The sequence below is a fragment of the Equus quagga genome, chromosome 2 (genome assembly GCF_021613505.1).
Source record: "Equus quagga isolate Etosha38 chromosome 2, UCLA_HA_Equagga_1.0, whole genome shotgun sequence".
Taxonomy (NCBI): Eukaryota; Metazoa; Chordata; class Mammalia; order Perissodactyla; family Equidae; genus Equus; species Equus quagga.
Window position 1 is genome coordinate 184,328,186 of NC_060268.1, and position 16,581 is coordinate 184,344,766.

The 16,581-nt window shown below is 58.8% G+C and overlaps 1 protein-coding gene across 1 annotated transcript; it reads left to right on the forward strand.

Moving 5' to 3' along the window:
• Positions 1-8,604: 8,604 nt before the first annotated feature.
• Positions 8,605-11,168, forward strand: VENTX (VENT homeobox). The gene is made up of 4 exons (XM_046652844.1): positions 8,605-8,842; positions 9,517-9,558; positions 10,540-10,700; positions 10,788-11,168. The coding sequence occupies exons 1-4, from the start codon at positions 8,605-8,607 to the stop codon at positions 11,166-11,168; spliced, it is 822 nt and encodes a 273-aa protein (XP_046508800.1).
• Positions 11,169-16,581: the final 5,413 nt, after the last annotated feature.

The following is a 16,581-nucleotide window of genomic DNA, read 5'->3' on the forward strand; positions in this document are numbered from 1 at the left end:
TGGTGTGTCCATCACTCTGGTCACTGGGGACCCTCTGCCCTAGAGAAAGGCTGTTCTTGAACTGAAAGAAATCGACCTAAGTCTCCGAGTTTGAGATATCCGGGAGCACAAGGGAAAACCTATCTTCCTCACCACCCCGTTGGCCAGCAGGTATGCACCTTTTTCTTTTATTTTGGTGAAATACACATAACATTAAATTTACCATCTTAACTGTTTTTAAGTGTACACTTCAGTGGCATTAAGCACGTTCCTATTGTGCAACCATCCCCACCATCTGTCTCCAAAACTTACTCATCTTCCCAAACTGAAACTCTGTCCCCATTAAACACTAAGGCCCCATTCGCACCCTGCCACCCCAGCCCTTGGCACTCACCATTCTACTTTCTGTCTCTGTGAATCTGACTACTCTGGAGACCTCATATAAGTGGAAGCATACAGCATTTGTCCTTTTGTGACTGGCTTATTCCACTACCAGAATGTCTTCAAGGTTCATCCATGTTGTAGCATATATCAGAATTTCTTTCCTTTTTAAGGCTGAATAATATTCCGTTGTATGGATAAACCACATTTAGTTTATCAGTTCATCCATCAGTGAATACTTGGGTTGCTTCTACCTCTTGGCCCTTGTGAATGATGCTGCTGTGAACACGGGCGTGCAAACATCTCAAGACCCTGCTTTTAATTCTTTCAAGTATATGCCCAGAAGCGGGATGGCTAGGTCGTATCGTAGTTGTATGTTTAATTTTTTGAGGACCCTCCATACTGTTTTCCACAGCGGCTGCACCATTTTACATTCCCACCAACAGCGCACAAGCTTCCAGTTTCTCCACGTCCTCGCTGACACTTGCTATTTTCTGGGGGTTTTGTTTGATAGTAGCCATCCCAGTGGGTGTGATGTTCACACCTCGTAATGACTGTTCTTACAGCATGTAGAGTTCCGGCAAGGCTGCTATTGACAAGCTGATGCCCTGCTGTGCAGTGGCCCGGTGGACAGTGCGTGAGCTGGTGTTTCGACCCGCTGACTTTCCCCGTGTTAATCCCTGGTGGACTGGGCTGCCTGCTCGTTCTAGTCTGTGCTGCGCGTGGGCCATGAAGTGTGCTCGTCAGTCGTGTCCCTCGCCAGCTCAGTGACCTCCGGAGGTAACCGTGGGTCCTCCCCTCGCAGCTGTAAGCCCTGCCTCCCTGCAGCTTCAGGGTCTTGGGGCTGGTTTCGCCTTTTCAATTTATCCCATGTCCTCCTAGTGCCACCCAGCTGTCATTCAGGACTGAGTCGGGCCCATGGCAGGACCCTACCTCAGTCCTCATCAACATCTGCCCCACATGCAGGGCTGTGGCCGTGGCTTGCTCCCTCCGGGCCAGTTTGTTTCTGCGGGCAGCCAGTGGGCTGGAATCCAGCTCCCGGCTACCCCAGCGCCCTTCATCCTCGGCCTCCCACCCGAATTCCGTTCCCTTTGGGGTTGGTACCCGAGTGAATGTATTTTCATGTTGTGTTCCTCCATCAAAAATCCATGCTGTCTGTATGACTGCACTCATATGAGGAATTTAAAAATGTAGACAAAGAGAACAGATTAGTGGCTACCAGGGGAAAGATGGGGTGGGGGGTAGGCACAAAGGGTGAAGGGGTGCACCTACAACACGACAGACAAACAATAATGTACAACTGAAATTTCACAAGATTGTAACCTATCATTAACTCAATAAAAAAAAAATACAGTGTTTCCAGAAAAAAAAAAAACCCATGCTGTCCCAGCCTTAGTACTGGCTTCTTCTCGCTATCGATACGTCGGTCATATGGGAATACCTAAATGTTAAAGGTATTTTCTCCAAATAGGCAAATAACCCATCAATTTGGGGGCTTCCTTTTTATCCCTGGATGGGGCTACACTCTTTACCTCTAATTAGTTCTGCTACGTGTCTCCCTCTAATGTCCAGGTTGTCCCTAAAAATTTAACTGAAGTAAATTTTCTTTATAACTTGATGTTGCAAAATTGCCCATCTTCTCCATTCTCATCAGTTATCTGCCCAAATTATTGTTCCTTCTATACTCATTCCTCTAATTATATCACCTACATAACGCTCCACCAATAAAAGTTTTGATATTTGGAACATTCTCAAACACCCCTGCAATTGGGGGACTCTGCGGGGCATTTTGACCCTGCGGGGCAGGCTCTGAAATGGCTATCATTTTTGCAAGCCAGGCTTGGTGAGCCGACCTGTCGTCTTTGCAGAGAACATACCCCTAAGGTTTTGGTAAATGTGTGTTCATCCTTCACGTGATTTATGATGATATAAGGCAGGCTCCCTCGATCTTCTCCAAGCTTTTACCAGAGGCCCGCAGTTGGCCGGTTTGCTCCCTTCCATCCCAGTTCATCCAGGGCGCCTATGACCTCTCTCACCCACCATGCCGTGGAGGCCAACCACTCAGCCCACAGGGGCAATAGCACTGGCTCCCACTTTACCTCCCGCTCCAGTTCTGCAGCTAAATGTATTTGCCTGCCAGAAATCATATTGTTCTGTGTTATGGTCTGAATGTTTGTGTCCCCCAATTTCATATGTTGAAGTTCTAACTCCCAAGGTGATGGTGTTAAGAGGCAGGGCCTTCAGCAGGTGATTTGGTCGTGAGGCTGGAGCCCCCATAATTGAGATTAGTGCCCTTAAAAAGATGGATAAGAGAGCTTGCTTTCTCTCTGCTGTCCGTCATGTGAGGACACAGCAAGAAAGCGGCCATCTGTTTACCAAGAGAGCCCTCAGCAGAACCGACACCCGGGCACCTGAGCTCGGACTCCCAGCCTGCACAACTGTGAGAAACGAGTGTCTGCTGTGTAAGCCCCCAGCGTGTGGTGTTCCCTTACAACAGCACAAGCTGGCGGAGACACTTGTCAAATCTATCAGACGTGTGCATGCAGAATTCAGCACCCAGTTTGCCCCAGCCTCTGGAAGTCTGCCCAGCCAGTCCTGTTCACGCACTGTGTCTCCCAGAACTGTTGTCATTTGGGGCATGCATCTAGAAAAAGCCTTATGTTTCTTGTTCTTCCAATTTTTCAGCAGAAAACGAGTACTCCAGTGTGGGGCTTATCTGCCCCTGACCTGGCCCAGATCCAAGCCCTGCTGAGTCCCTGAGTTTGACTCTGGCTGGTCCTCTTCCCGGGTCTCGTCCGTGGATGCAGCCCCTCCTGTCCTCCATCCCCAGCAAGTGGGGGGGCGGGTTCTCCGTTTGGGGCCAACTGTTGGCTGTTTATCCACATGAGATTGTCCTTTTGAGTTGGGTTTTCTGCCCGGTCGCTGGGTCTGATCTGTTTTCTTCCCCTCAGGACACCCAGCTGGCCCTTCGTACCTCCCTTATTTTCTGAGCCCTTGGTTCTGATCTGTTCCTTCAAGGGCACTCTGGCCTCCAAGAAACGTTAGATCCCTGAGCAAGGAACAGGTCTTACTCCCAACTGTTTCACTGGGACCAGCTTAATAAGGTCTGTATTTTCTGGTTATATCTTCCACCAGATAATTTTTCATGTCTGTCATGATCGCCGCGCGGCTCTCTCCTGGAGGCCTGCCTTTGTAAGCAGACTGGAAGCTCCTGTGTCCTTGCCCTGGCGCCAGCCTCACTTCTCCATGCCACCGCTATGCCAGCCTCCCATTGCTGGCAACTCTGCTTCCCCAGGATCGGTGACCTGGGCTTTTAGAGGGCTGTGTTGATTCTCGATCACTCTGTCTGCATCCCCTCACCGTGTGTGCCGCAGTCCTGGACACACTCACAGGACTGTGGGTGAGCCTGTCGTTTCTCTGTCATCAAAGATCTCTTTAGTCCCCATGGCTGTTGCCATCTGTAATGCCTGTCATCTTTGTCACCAGACTCTTCCAGAAGGGGGTCCCTTCCTTAAGACCCCAGGGGTCACTGTCCTTGTCGTATTTATAAGGAGGTGCCACTGCTGCTTTGTTTTCTCTGACTTGTCTTGGTCCATTGTCTGGAGCAACACTGTGCCGCAGAACTCTCTGGAATGATGGGAATGTTCTGGAACCCCACTGGCCAGTATGACAGGCGCTGGCCACAGGTGGTTCCTGAGCTCTTGAAGCATGGCTAGTGCGAACGAGGGACTGAAGCGTTTAGTCTAAGTCAGTGTAAGTCTGCACATATGCCTTGGAGCGCCACATCCAGTCCATATATAAAATTCTACTTTATTTTGGTGTTAGGCATCCTTGGTTTCAGGTTCCTATCTTCAGAATCTTGCCTTTAAATTTATATTTAATTCAGTTGCAAAGTTCCCTTCCTTTCACCAAAGTCAAAGGCCTGGAGTCGGAGACTCTCAAGCTGATGTTCCCCCACAGTGACAAGACGGACTCATGGCGACTTAGCGGCCACAGCGGAAGGTCACCCAACACAACCCTCAGCCAGTCTACAGGCGCCCCTCCTACGCCCGGCTGCACCCGGTGTGTCTTTGGGGCACAGCTGCGAGGCCCCAGGACTGGCCGCCGGGGGTTGACTTTGGTCATCTCTCTGGGGACTGCACCTGGATGAGGCCACACCCCAGCGCAACCCAGAGCCTCCAGCCAGAGGCCTTCTCGGGGGAGGACAGAGGAGCCGGGCACCTGCTGTGGGAGAAGCAGGTCGGTTGGGTTGACGTGGTGGGCAATCACCCTGATGCTGGGATAGCCTCCGAGGAGCGAGCCATCAGGTACAAGCCATGCGCTGACCAGAGCAGAGAGATGAGAGTGGTGAGCCCCGGAGGTGTGAGCACAGAGGCCACACTGGGCCCCGGTCTGGGTCTGCAGCGCCCACTGTCTCTCTCTGTGCGTTAGCCACAGAGCAGTGCCTTTCAAGGACCGGAGGTGAGGGCTGGCCAGGGTTCGGGGGTGGGAGGTGCCGGGGGACACTGGGGCACAGGTGCGCCCAGCAACAGTGGCTCCCTGACCGCTGCCCAGTGGCCAGAGGTGTTGTCCGTGTGTTCTGGAGGGGTGCATGGCTCCTGGTGGTGTCAACAGTGGGGGCAATTCCGGCCTGACATCATTGTCAGCCACCCTCGTATGGGACCACCTGGATCTTCATCCCTCTGTCTGTTCCATCCTTTTTTAAAATCACGCATTTCACGGTCTGTCTTTGACCTGGCATCTTGCAGACCATGGACTGGTCCCTAATGACTTTGTGTGTTCATCATCCACACTCTGCACTTCTTACCTTCTCAGAGGGCCATGTTCTCCGGCAAAGGCTCATGCAGGTGCGGGGCCAGCGCTGGCCAGAGGACTCCACGTCCTGACACGTGGGGCAACCTGCGCTCACTCACTGCCTCCCTCCGGGACTTCTTCCTTCCCTGGCTCTTCACCTGCTTGGGGCCTGGATCCGCCCATCCCGCCGCTTTGTAGAGCCCCGGGCTGGGGGGCTTTTCAGGTTTGGCCTCCAGAGCCCCGCCTTCCCTGTGGGGCGGGTGGGTGCCGGGGGCTTTGAGTTCACACGGTTCTCCTCCCATCGCCCACCTGCCCCTGCCTGCCCCACTGCTGCCTCCGGGGGCCGGATGGACGGCAGGCCGGCAGGGAGCCGGGAGGCGGAGGAGCCAAGGTTTGGGGACCTGGATGGGAGGGGTGGAATAGAGGGGAGGGAGGGGCGAAGAGGGGAGGGCGGAGCCGGGGGCGGGGGCGTGGAGAGGAGGGGACCCTTGGCCGTGGTTCCGGTTCCGCGACCACGTCGGAGGCCCCGGAGCTGGAGCGAGGGCGGACGCGGAGGGGAACGACGCGCCCGCACCGGACTGGCCTCCACCACCCAGTGGGGCGGGCGTGGAGGCGGCCAGGACTGGACGAGAACGCGGCGGGACGGGGAGGGCAGGGGGAGTCTGGGTCCAGACTGTGTGGGGGAGGGGCAGCCAGGGCGTCCGAGGGCTGGACCGGACTCGAGAGCACAGGGGGCACCCACTCACCGCCACCCCCGCCATGCCGGTGCCGCCGGGGTACAGGTGGGAGGCGACCCACGAGTGCGCAGGTGCCCCATAATAGAGCCGGCGGCCAAGGACCAAGCCCACGCGATCATATCGTCACCCGGTCTTGGGGGAAGGCAGCGGAGGGGCGGCGAACTCGGAGGCGCGGGTCCCAGAGCCAGTGGAGGGGCAGGCCCCTGGGAGCCCCAGATGCTGCTCCGAGGCCAAGTGGGGAAGCTGAGGCCAGGCATGGGTGACACAGCTGTCATTGGCTGGAGCAGCTGCGGAGGGAAAGGGGCCCACACTGCAGGAAGGAGGGGAGGGGAGACTCCAGTGCACACAGCCAGCCAGGTGAGGGGAGAAGGGCCTGAGCCCTTGGCAGTGCTGATGGGAATGACAGGCACTGGGAAGAGGGCACAACCCCAGGCAGCAGCCAAACTGGAGAGGAGAACACAGGAGGGACGGGCTATCTGACTTGCTGAGGTGGGGTCACCTTGGACTCAGGAGGGGGGTTCAGGTAGGGGAGGCTGTAGGCAAGGGAGGTGGGAAAGCGAAGGCTGGGCTAGCGTTAGGGGAGGGTCCACGATTAGAGAGGGGGTCGCTGGGCAGAGCTGGGACAAGCTGAGGGAGGTACGGGTGTGGCGCCAGGAGGCCAAGGGAAATGGAGAGAGGCTAAAACCAAGTTTCCAGAGGTGATGCGTCGGAGGCTGCCGGTTCCTGCATTAGCTCTCCTGAGGTGCAGCGCAGTAGCTTCCGACAGACGCTCCTCTTTGCGTGGAGGAGGCCTCTCCAGCCGGTTCTGTGCACGTTGAGCAGTCATTGGGGGCTACTTCTCTCTGTCTGGTTTGAGGCACCCCCACACCCGTTCGTCCCGGAGGAGCTCTGCGCAGGCCCCCACCAACTAGGCCTCCGTCCCCAGCCAGCAGGATGGCCCCTGTCTCGGGGCACTAGCAGCTTGCCCTGTGGGTGTCCTTGGAGCCAGCCCTGGGGCCACATGTGCCTGAGGGGACCTCACTCTTGCCAGCACATCCTGCAGTTCTCGTCTGAGACACCCCATGGCACACACAGCAAGTGATTCAAATCCCAGCCTCACCCCACAGGGCCCAGTGGGCGAACTGGGCCAGTACAGGGCGGGAGGAAGGCCCGGGTCAGAGGCATTCGGTCCCTCACCCGCTGGCCTGTTCTCCACTGTGCTCATGGGCGTCTGGCTTCCACATCACTCCCCCTCCCCTGCCTGAGAGGCTTGGTAGGCGGGGTCTGGGTGTTAATCCCGGGTCAGGCCATGAGGCCTTTGATCTCTGCCGGCCAGTGGGCGTGAACAGCTGTCGGTGCCTCTCCCAGGCTGGCGCCGGCGCCCGCAGGGATCAAGGCTACTGACCCAACCCGTCTGTCTGCACGGAAGCCCTGCCAGGGGCTTCTGAGCCAGACCAGCTTCGCACCTGACTCTGGCTGCCAGCAGCGCAGCCTGGACCCCCCAGCCCGTGCTCCAAGGGGCGCCCAGGGCCCGCCAGGTGGGTTTCTGCAGCACGTGTCCATCTGCCCTGTTGCGTGGAAGAGACAGACACCCTCCTGCAAAGGTTGGGGGTAGGCCCCGGCAGCCTGAGGCTTGAGGAGGAGTGCAAGGCCCACCTGGCTCCTGCACCTCCCCCCAGATGCAGACGCAGCCAGCTCAGGAGTGAAGCTGCCATGGGGACAGGGTGACCATCCTGAGGGCACCCCCCTGAAGCTCAGGCTCCAGTCCCCTGGGGGCTCTGAAGCCACCCAGCCACAATGGGGGCAGCTGGGGTGGTGGGATGCATGATGCCGTATGGCCACAGCCGAGTCCACGCCCTGAGTGACCACACCCCCTCTTTCGTGTCACCTGAATCTGGAGGCAGATCCTGAGGCACCAAGTAAAACTCCGAAGAGGAGCTGGGCTGGTGCTGGGGATGGTGAGAGAGAAGGGCCAGCAGAGCGGAGGGTCCTTCTCTGGACAGCCTCTCCCCGCACACACAGGGCTTGTGCATTCCCCTTCCAGGAATGCCTGCCCTACATTCCTACCCAGCTGGACAGGCTGGCCGCAGCAAGCGCTCGACCTGGCCTGGCTGCCCTGTCCTGGGAGCAGCTATGCCGACGTCCCCAACTTGAAGCGGGCTCTCCCTCAGGTGGACACACCTGTCACCGAGGGCAGTGCAGACACACAGGGCAGGTTGGCGAGCCCACCTGGAGAAAGAAGATGACCCAGCACCCCACAGGACAAGCCCCCCACGTTGGTACTGGGGTGGGAGGGGGCCATCACCTTCCTGCAGCCTGGGCCAGCCGGGTGGGGGTGGGGGTGGGAGTGGGGGGAGATGAAAGGATGTAAGGAGTTCCCAACCCCCCCATCTCGCAGGAGGCTGACCAAAGCCCCGCCCCTCCCCCAGACATCTTGGAGCCGGGGGAGGTGTGAATGGTCTCCTTTGTGCCTCTGAATTGAAGGCCATTAGGTGTTTCTTATCTGGGGGGGATTTGAGCCATCTCTGCAAACCTGCCTCCCACCCCCTCCTCCCCCTGAGCTTATAAATGCAGCCCAGCCCTGTGCTCCGCCCGGCCCACCCAACCAGCACACCCTGACCAGCCCTCAGCTGACCCTGCGCCCAGCCCCCACCGTCTACCCTGCGGAGGACCCCGCTCCCAGCCCCTGCCATCTATCACCGGGCGGATCCTGAGCAAGGCCGTCTGTCCAGCCATGCCTCCCTCCTCCCCCGTGCCCAGCGGCCGCAAGCCGACCTCCAGCTTTGGCTCGGTGGACTGGCTGTCTCAGAGCAGCCACGTGGAGCGGTCGCACACCTCCAGGCCCGCCGAGGACTCCCAGGAGAGTTTCTCTGCCCAAGCCAGGGGGTCCAGCCGTGGGGAGCCACCTCAGACCCAGGGCGAGGAGGAGGTGAAGTCCTCAGAAGTGTCTGCACCAGGGACGCCCACAGCCGGTAGGTCGGGGTGGGGGGTGTCCCTGCCCAGATCAGGACAGGACTTGGAGGGTTCAGGAGGTGGGGGCATTCTTACCAGGGCTGGGGTTTGGGGTTCCTGGCCTCTCTGCAAGTGAACACTTCCCTCTGGGGGCAAAAGCCACAATGGGGGTTTTCCCTCCTCAAGCCCCTTGGGCTCCTCTTCCCCACCCACCTCCTATGGGGGGCGCCCCCTGCCCCTCACCCAGTCCTAGCTGCCCATGATGGGCCCACCACTCGCCACCCCTCAGGGCCTCACTGTGAGCCACGACGTTGACGTTAGTGCCTTTGTTCACAAGGATTTCAGACTCTGTAAAAGTCCTCGGGACCCATTTCCACAAGGGTCACAGAGCTGCGGGTGAGTGTGTCTTAAAGCTTGTGAAACCTGCCCAGTTCAGAGAGGTCGTTATGGCCTTTCCCGCAAAGCTGCGCACCTTAGTTTGGCATCTAGAATTGAGTTGGAATGGGCCGGTTGGGTCGAGGGAGCCACGGCCCAGATGACGCCACCCTTTACGTTTCCATGCATGTGAATTTCGGTGCCTCTGCCCGCCAGCGCCCAGGTCTGCTGGCCCCTCCGCTTGTCTGACCCCTTGTTGTTCGCCACCAAGAAGCCTCAGTTTGTCTTTTAGTCTCTGTGATTTCATCGTTGCTTTTAGGTTTAAAGTTCTACACGGTCGAAAACGGGGTTGATGTTATCCGTAAGTTTTCATTTTTTAAAAAAGTTTAAGTAATCCCTACAGAATAATGTTACACTTTGATGAGGTGAAATTTTAAATTTATTCTCTACATCCAATACCACCACCAAAAGGCCAGCCAGTCACCCCTGCATCAAAGTCCTTGATGTGACTGGTTACGCGCCCGCCCTGCAAGCAGGCGTTTGCTCCTCCTGTCTGCCACGCTTCCAGGTGAGCGCTAAAACTAGATTTGTAAGATTTGCGTTCCCCAAACTACCACCTGGCACTTGGGCAGACTTCGTTAGATAATGACCGAGTAGATGATCTTCACTTGCTGGTTTCCTTCGTCTCAAGGGTGCTTACTGCCTTCCCCCATCTCCTACTTTAGACATTAGAAAACAAAGACTTGCCAAAGGCACGCAGTTGATGATGACAGCTTGGGCACGTGGGGACTGGGTACGTGGGGACTGGGTACCGTGTGACAGGCCCTGGAGAAGGCGAGCCGCCCCCGGGCTCTCCCCTTGCCCTGCAGTCCCTCAGGCCCTCACTGCCACCCTCCCCCCCCCCCCCAGTGAATTGAGTTCCTAGTCTGCAGGCCAAAGAAAGTGCTTTCTGGAAGGATGTAGGGGGTGGAAGCCCTTCTGGAAGTGACTGAGTGGACTGGGGCAGAGGGCGAGGGGCCTGCATCAGAACTGCTGTTCATTCCTCATCATCTTTCTCCAGTATCCACTGGACCTCATTCTGTATTGAGCTGGGAGGCTGGGGGGGGGGGGCTGTCTCCATGCTGGACAATCGAGCCAAGACCGAGAGGGACAGCAGAACAGTGGAGAGGGCGGGTCTATGCTTCCTGAGAACTGCCTCCCACCCCCCAAGTCATATTTCTTATCACTATGTCTGCCATCTGTAACCACAGAGCTAGCAGCAGCTTCCGAGTGAGGAGAGCCTGTCTCACGTGGGCAGCACTTTTGGTCAAATGGATTCAGTGCCCCTTCCGTCCTCCCTCAGGATTGAGCAAGGAGCCAGACACCACGCGGGCTCCCCGCGTGCGCACGGCCTTCACGGTGGAGCAGGTCAGCACCTTGGAGAGCTCCTTCCAGCACCGGCGCTACCTGGGCCCCCTGGAACGCAGGACGCTGGCCCGGGAGATGCGGCTCTCGGAGGTGCAGGTGAGGTTAGGCGCCCAGGCCGGCGAAGGAGCCAGGCTAGCCTGGTGGCCTGGTGTCGCCCCTGCTCTGATCCTGTTTTCCCCACAGATAAAAACCTGGTTTCAGAATCGCCGAATGAAGCACAAACGACAACTGCAGGACTCACAGCTGAAGGTCCCCTTCTCCGGAGCTCTCTACACACCGCTGGCTTCCTGCCCACCACCTTCTGCCCTGGGCGACAGCCTGCAGCTTCTGTACCCTTGGGCATCCCTGCCTGGGCCTCCTGCTCTGGTACAGCCCCCTGGCTTCTTCTGGGGTCCCTGCCAAATGGAACAAGCCTCCCTGCCCTCAGCGTGGGCCTCGTGCAGCGGACGGCCTCTGACATGCTGCCTCCCAGACCCTGGGGGCCAGGTGCACATGCTGGGCCTGGCCTTGTCCTGGGGACCTTGGGGCCTGTGCGCCTTGCCAGACATCGGGGATGCCTTTTGAGGAATTGTGGCAGCCCAGAGCCTGCAGCTGGAGCGTGTTGACACCTTGCCATCCCACACACAGTAGGTGTGCATGGAGCTGTGCCCTGGCATGGGCCTCCTGCCCATCCACACGTGGGGCCTGGAACCCTGACCCGCCTTAAGATTCTGGAGGGTGTGCAGTTGAGGATGTTTTAAAGCCGCTCCTTCACTGGAAACTAGCAAAGGGCAGCTCAGGAAGCAGGTAAAGGGTCAATGAATAGAACCCCCAAAGGTGAAAGTGGGCTCGCTTTTAGCAAATGATAAAAGGTTAATTTATTCAATATGAGGTGTTGGAAAATCTGGTTTTCCAGTTGAAAACAATAAAGGTGGGTCCTTTTTTGTGCTCCATGCTCTGTGTGTAAAAATGAAAGGGTTGGGGAGGCGAAGGTATTTGTGTTTATCACCTTGGGGTTTGAATTCCATTTTACCAACGACCCCAAAACTGGAAGCCAGGAAGGAAGAAGTTGATGATTTTGCCCACGGAAGAATCAGAACCCAGTGGTGATGGCGGCCTCCAGAGCAAGCAGGGCCAGGCGTGTGCCGTGTGTTGCTCACAGCTCTCCTGCTCCTTCTGCTGCTGAGAAGCTCCGGGGGCTGGATCTGAGCCTGTGTCTGTCTGGTACCTGGGCTTGGTCCTGTGGGTTCCCTCCCCCGAGCTGCTCTCCCTGCCTGCTCTGTGCAGCAGTGTGGGTGAGGGCAGGAGGCTTCCCGAGGCAAAGCCAGTGCTGGTCAGCCCGGCAGGTCATCCCAGTGCTGGAAGGAGGGCTCCTCGGCACAGGCTTTCTGGAGGGCTTCTCATGGTGCCACCGAACTTGAAATGAACATGCCCTCGTCCACCGCACAGTGAGGAGGGGTCTGCCCCGAGTGGGTGAGTGCAAGCAAGCCGAGGTTTGGGGATGGGCGCCCAGGATGTCCACAACAAAGGGCCAGTTCAGTCGCAAAGGGACTGGGTGTAGAAGTGTGCGACACGCCGGGTGACTTGGGCTTTGGAGGAGAGTAGGTGGAGTGAGGAGGCGTCTGTGACGGGGCACCCTCGAGCAGAGTGGATAGCATGAGCATGCACCCCTGGGGCCTGCAGGAAGGCGGGCAGCAAGGGGACACAGTGAGGCCAGGAGAGCTGTGCACTCCAAGGGAGAAAGGGTTCTGAGCAGAGGAGCTCCATCCAGGTGGGTGTCTGAGGATAGACCCAGGGGGCCAGGGGCACAGCCACCAAGGGCCAGGCTGAGGCTTTCAAAGTTCGGCCGGGTGCCCAGAGTCATCCTGTAGGGACCACCTGTCCGCGCTGGGGCCACAGATTGCTTCACAGAGGCAGCTTCCATGGCTGTGCTGAGCCGTGCACTCAGGACTTCTCGTGGGTCAGGATCTGACCAGACAGGCACGCCATTCAGGCTTGTGTGTTTTCATTTTTGCTTCAAAAACACTGAACTGGATTCTTTGTTTGCCCCTGAAAACTGGAGCGAGTGTCTAGTTACTGCCCACTGTTTCCTATCGTGTGTGGTGTATGTCCAAGTGTTATCCACGTGTCTGTGCTGTTGTCCCCCTGTGTCCCCCCTGAAGCCTTGGGCTCCACTTGTCTGAAATGTCCACTCACTTCTGGGCAGCGGGTGCCCATCTGCCTGGTCCTCTTGGTGATCCCAGTGGCTGTGATGACTAGCCTTGACTGGGAGGCTCAGGGGTGTAGATTGACCAGTGGGACTGACCTGTGCTCCCCAAGCCCCACCCACAGCAGTGTGGCCTCAGTCAGCGCTGGACGCAGGGTCCCCCTGGGATGGGAAGGCATTCGCACTGGCTTCACCCCATCGGCACAGACACAGAATCACCTCTGAAATAGTCCTGCCCAAAACCTAAATCCAGTTTACAGGAAACGGGGACTTTGCAGGGGACACTGGCCGGGACGCCTCCAGCAGTCCCTGGTGTCAAGGATGCAAGACCCAGCAGCCTGTGCACCTCGAGCAGGAGCTGTAGGAAAACAGCTGTACAGACTGGGGGGCAGCCGACGGCTCTGCCAGGTGGGGCCGGGGGGTCCCCCCTCTGTGGTTAACAGGGCCAGGTGAGGAGCCACCCCACTGTCTGCAGGATCTCATAGCTGAACTTAACGTTCAGAAGGTTCAAAAACAGCACAGTGAAGCACATGCGGCAGAGTTGTCAGCCCTGAACCCGGGTGGAGGGTCCACGGGTGTCAATGGGGCTTCCAGCCTTTCTGTCTGAAGTTCCACAGGAGGAGGCTGGGCAGGGCAGCCTGGATGCTGGCCCAGAGGGAGGTGAGCCCAGGCCCTGTGCCTGTGGGCTGACCGGCCCTGCTCTTCTCCTGGGGCCAAGCGCTCGCTTGGTTCTGAGCCCTGCAGTTTTTGGTGCTAGGGGGCATCAGCCCTCCCAGGCCCCCTCCCCAACGAACCCCACAAGTAGAGGGGAAGTGGTGCACAAAGGCGGACCCAACAAGTGCTGTGTGGGGAGTTTGGAGTGACCCCGCAGCCCCTACAGTGATAAAAACGTGGGTTTTGGGGGCTGCGGCACAGGTTCTCCTGCCTGGCCCATGTCATCAGCACCCAGTGGGAGAGGAACTGCCATCACCAAGATCCCAGCATTGTCCCTGAGCCACGGGCAGGGGAGGGCTGGGTTGGGGCTTGCGGCCACAGTGCGGGAGGTAAGGGCCTGCGAGGCAGTGACCCTGAGGGCGGTGTGCAGCCTGCTGGCTCCCAGGCCTCTGCAGCTGGAGGGCGCAGCCTCGCCCCCTGCCCAGGCCAGTAAGACCCTCATTCCCAGCCCTCGTGGTTATTTGCTAGTGGCAAAGTGACCAGTGAATGGAAACCCCTTCACCAGGGAAGCCCCAGTGACATCTGTGGGACAGGATTGTCTGCTCAGTGCCCCTGGGACCCCCACCCTGCCATTCACAGGACAAGGTGGCAGCACCTCCCCCTCGTCGCCCCCAACTGACCGTGGTGGGTGGTGTGACGCTTGGCTTTTCCAAGGGCCTCCTGGCCTCACAGCTGCCTCGATGCTCCTTAGCTGGGCTGGAGCTGGCAGGACACTCTGCGCTTCTGTGCCCGACCTCCTGGTGGGGACTCTCTCCCTTTCTCCCTGCCTGGGAGGCTGCCCGCCTAGCTCCAAACTGTTGACAGGTGACCCCACCTCAGGGTTGGGGTGAGGCACATGACCCATGCAGCCAGTCAAGCACCCAGGGGAGGGTACGCCCCCACTCCCAGCTGTGGCAACCCCTCCCCAGCAGCCGTGCCCTGCAGTTGAGGTCTGGAGGAGTGGAGAGTCAGGCAGACCTTTGGATTCCCAGGTCCAGCCATGCCTGCAATCCACCACACTGCCCATTACAGGGAACATGGGTGTCTGGATCAGCACCGCTGTTGCTTGTGCACTGAGGGTGTTATGATGCCTGCTTTCCTTCTCTACTCTCAAGGGTCCTGTGGGAGCCACACCAGGGAGCCAGACCCCAGCCACTTTGTGAGGAGGGTTGGGAGGGGGCTCAGCCCTGAGCCAGGGGTGTGGGGTGGTGCCTCCTGGGGGCTGTCTTGTCCTGCAGCCCCTGCTGTGGGCCCGGCTGTCCCCTCCCCCAACAGGAGGCTGTGGTCCTTTGAGGATGGTACCAGCCAGTTACTATCAAAGGAGATTAGGGGAGAGGCCTGGCCTGGGGCGGGATGCTGATACAGGGTGCCTGTTGTCAGCGAGCGGTTGCTCCATTTGCTGGGTGGATTAGCTGACAAAAGGCTGACAAGCATTGCTGAAGCTCTCAGCTGCTGTCCGTTCTCCTCCCCCAGGCTCAGGGATGCGAGCTGCCACCTTGGCGGGGTGTGGGGGGGTGGTGGGGGGCCGCGGTGCCCCAGGGGGCGGGGTTGCGCTCATGGTCCAGCCCTGGGATTCCTGGCCCTCCCATCACTGCCACCTGCTCCACGCATCCTGGGAGCATTTGAAGATCGACCCTGGTTTTCAGAAAGGTCGTCAGAAACCCCCACTGCCCTCCCAGCCAGAAGTTCTCCCCAGAGCACTCTTAGTAACGTCACCCCCATCCAACCAGCCCAGACGAGAGGAAGCACCACACAGCTTTGTTGAAACTTGTTGATTGTTCAAACGTCCACACTACGTTTACAAGAAATTAGCTTTATTGATGTTTCTGATTAGAACATCAGCTCAGGCTCATTATTTACAAAGGTGTAACAGAGGCGTGAGAAGCAGCGATTGCCCCAGACGCGGCCCCACCACCTCCAGCCTCTCCACGCATCGGGCTGTCACCCTTGTGCCCCAGACCCAGACCCAGACCCAGCAGCGGCCTCAGATGGGCTGTGCCAAGTTCTCTTCCAGCACATTCTGTAACCCCTCAGGGGACCCCCAGTGAGACTCATCACAGAGTGGGGGGTGCCTGCACCCCCCACCCCGGCTCCCTCCCGGGGGCAAAGATGAGGCTGGGGCCATCTTCCCGACACACCCGGGGCACACTCCTCCTCCAAGGAGGAGGATCACGCAGCCCCGTCAGCCAGTCCGCAGGCGGCAGGTCAGGGCGCAGGATCGGCGGGAGGAGGAGGGGGTCTCGTCGCCCCATTTTCCCATGCCTACACCTCTTTAGGACCGACCCTCAAAGAAGTATATGCATAGGAAGAAGGAACGACGAGTGCGCAGCTCCTCAGCGCCTGGGCGGCTGTCCCGGAGAGGTCCCTGCACGGCCGCGGGAGAGGCTGCGGAGGAGGCCGGCGGGCAGTGTGGAGTCCTGGGTGTGAGCAGCCAGCTTGACGGGTGAGCCTCACCTCACCTGGTCCAGCCTCGGGCCCCTGCGGTGGGCAAGGCGAGCGGAGCGGGCGTGGAGGAGAGACGTCTGCTGACGGCGAGCTCCGCTGCTGCGCGCCGTGCGCCCCATTTATGCAACGCAGAGACCTTGGCGGCCGGGCACAGTGAGCAGCCGCTGTCGCATGTGGTCACGGGCTGCGCCGTGCCAAGGCCCCCGTCCACCCCCGCACCTGCGAGATTGGGGCACAAAGACCTGCTCTGAGTGGAGCGCTGAGCGCCCCCGGCAGTGGGGCCCACGGGGCTGGGGGCTGCTGGCTCAGGGCCTGGGACAGGGCCAGGCCTGGCCACCCTCCTCCAGTGCTTATCTCCCAGCGTGTGGCTGCTTACGTCAGGGCCGGGAAAGTGCAGCCAGGAGAACTGGCTCAGGAAGGGGCCCCCCTACCCCGTGCCAGGGCTCTGGCCTCCTGCTCTGCCCAGGGTGATGCCCAGTGTCCCGTCGTGCCACCCCTGCACTGAGCCCCTGGACCCCACCCCAGGGAGGCCGCCTGGGCCTGGGGCTGCCCAGGAGTGCAGAGGATTGAGGATCGGGTGGGAGAGCTCTCCTGGGACCACACACCCTGTGTGCTCAGTTCTGCTCCCAGAGCCCTTGGGGTGTCTGGTGACGG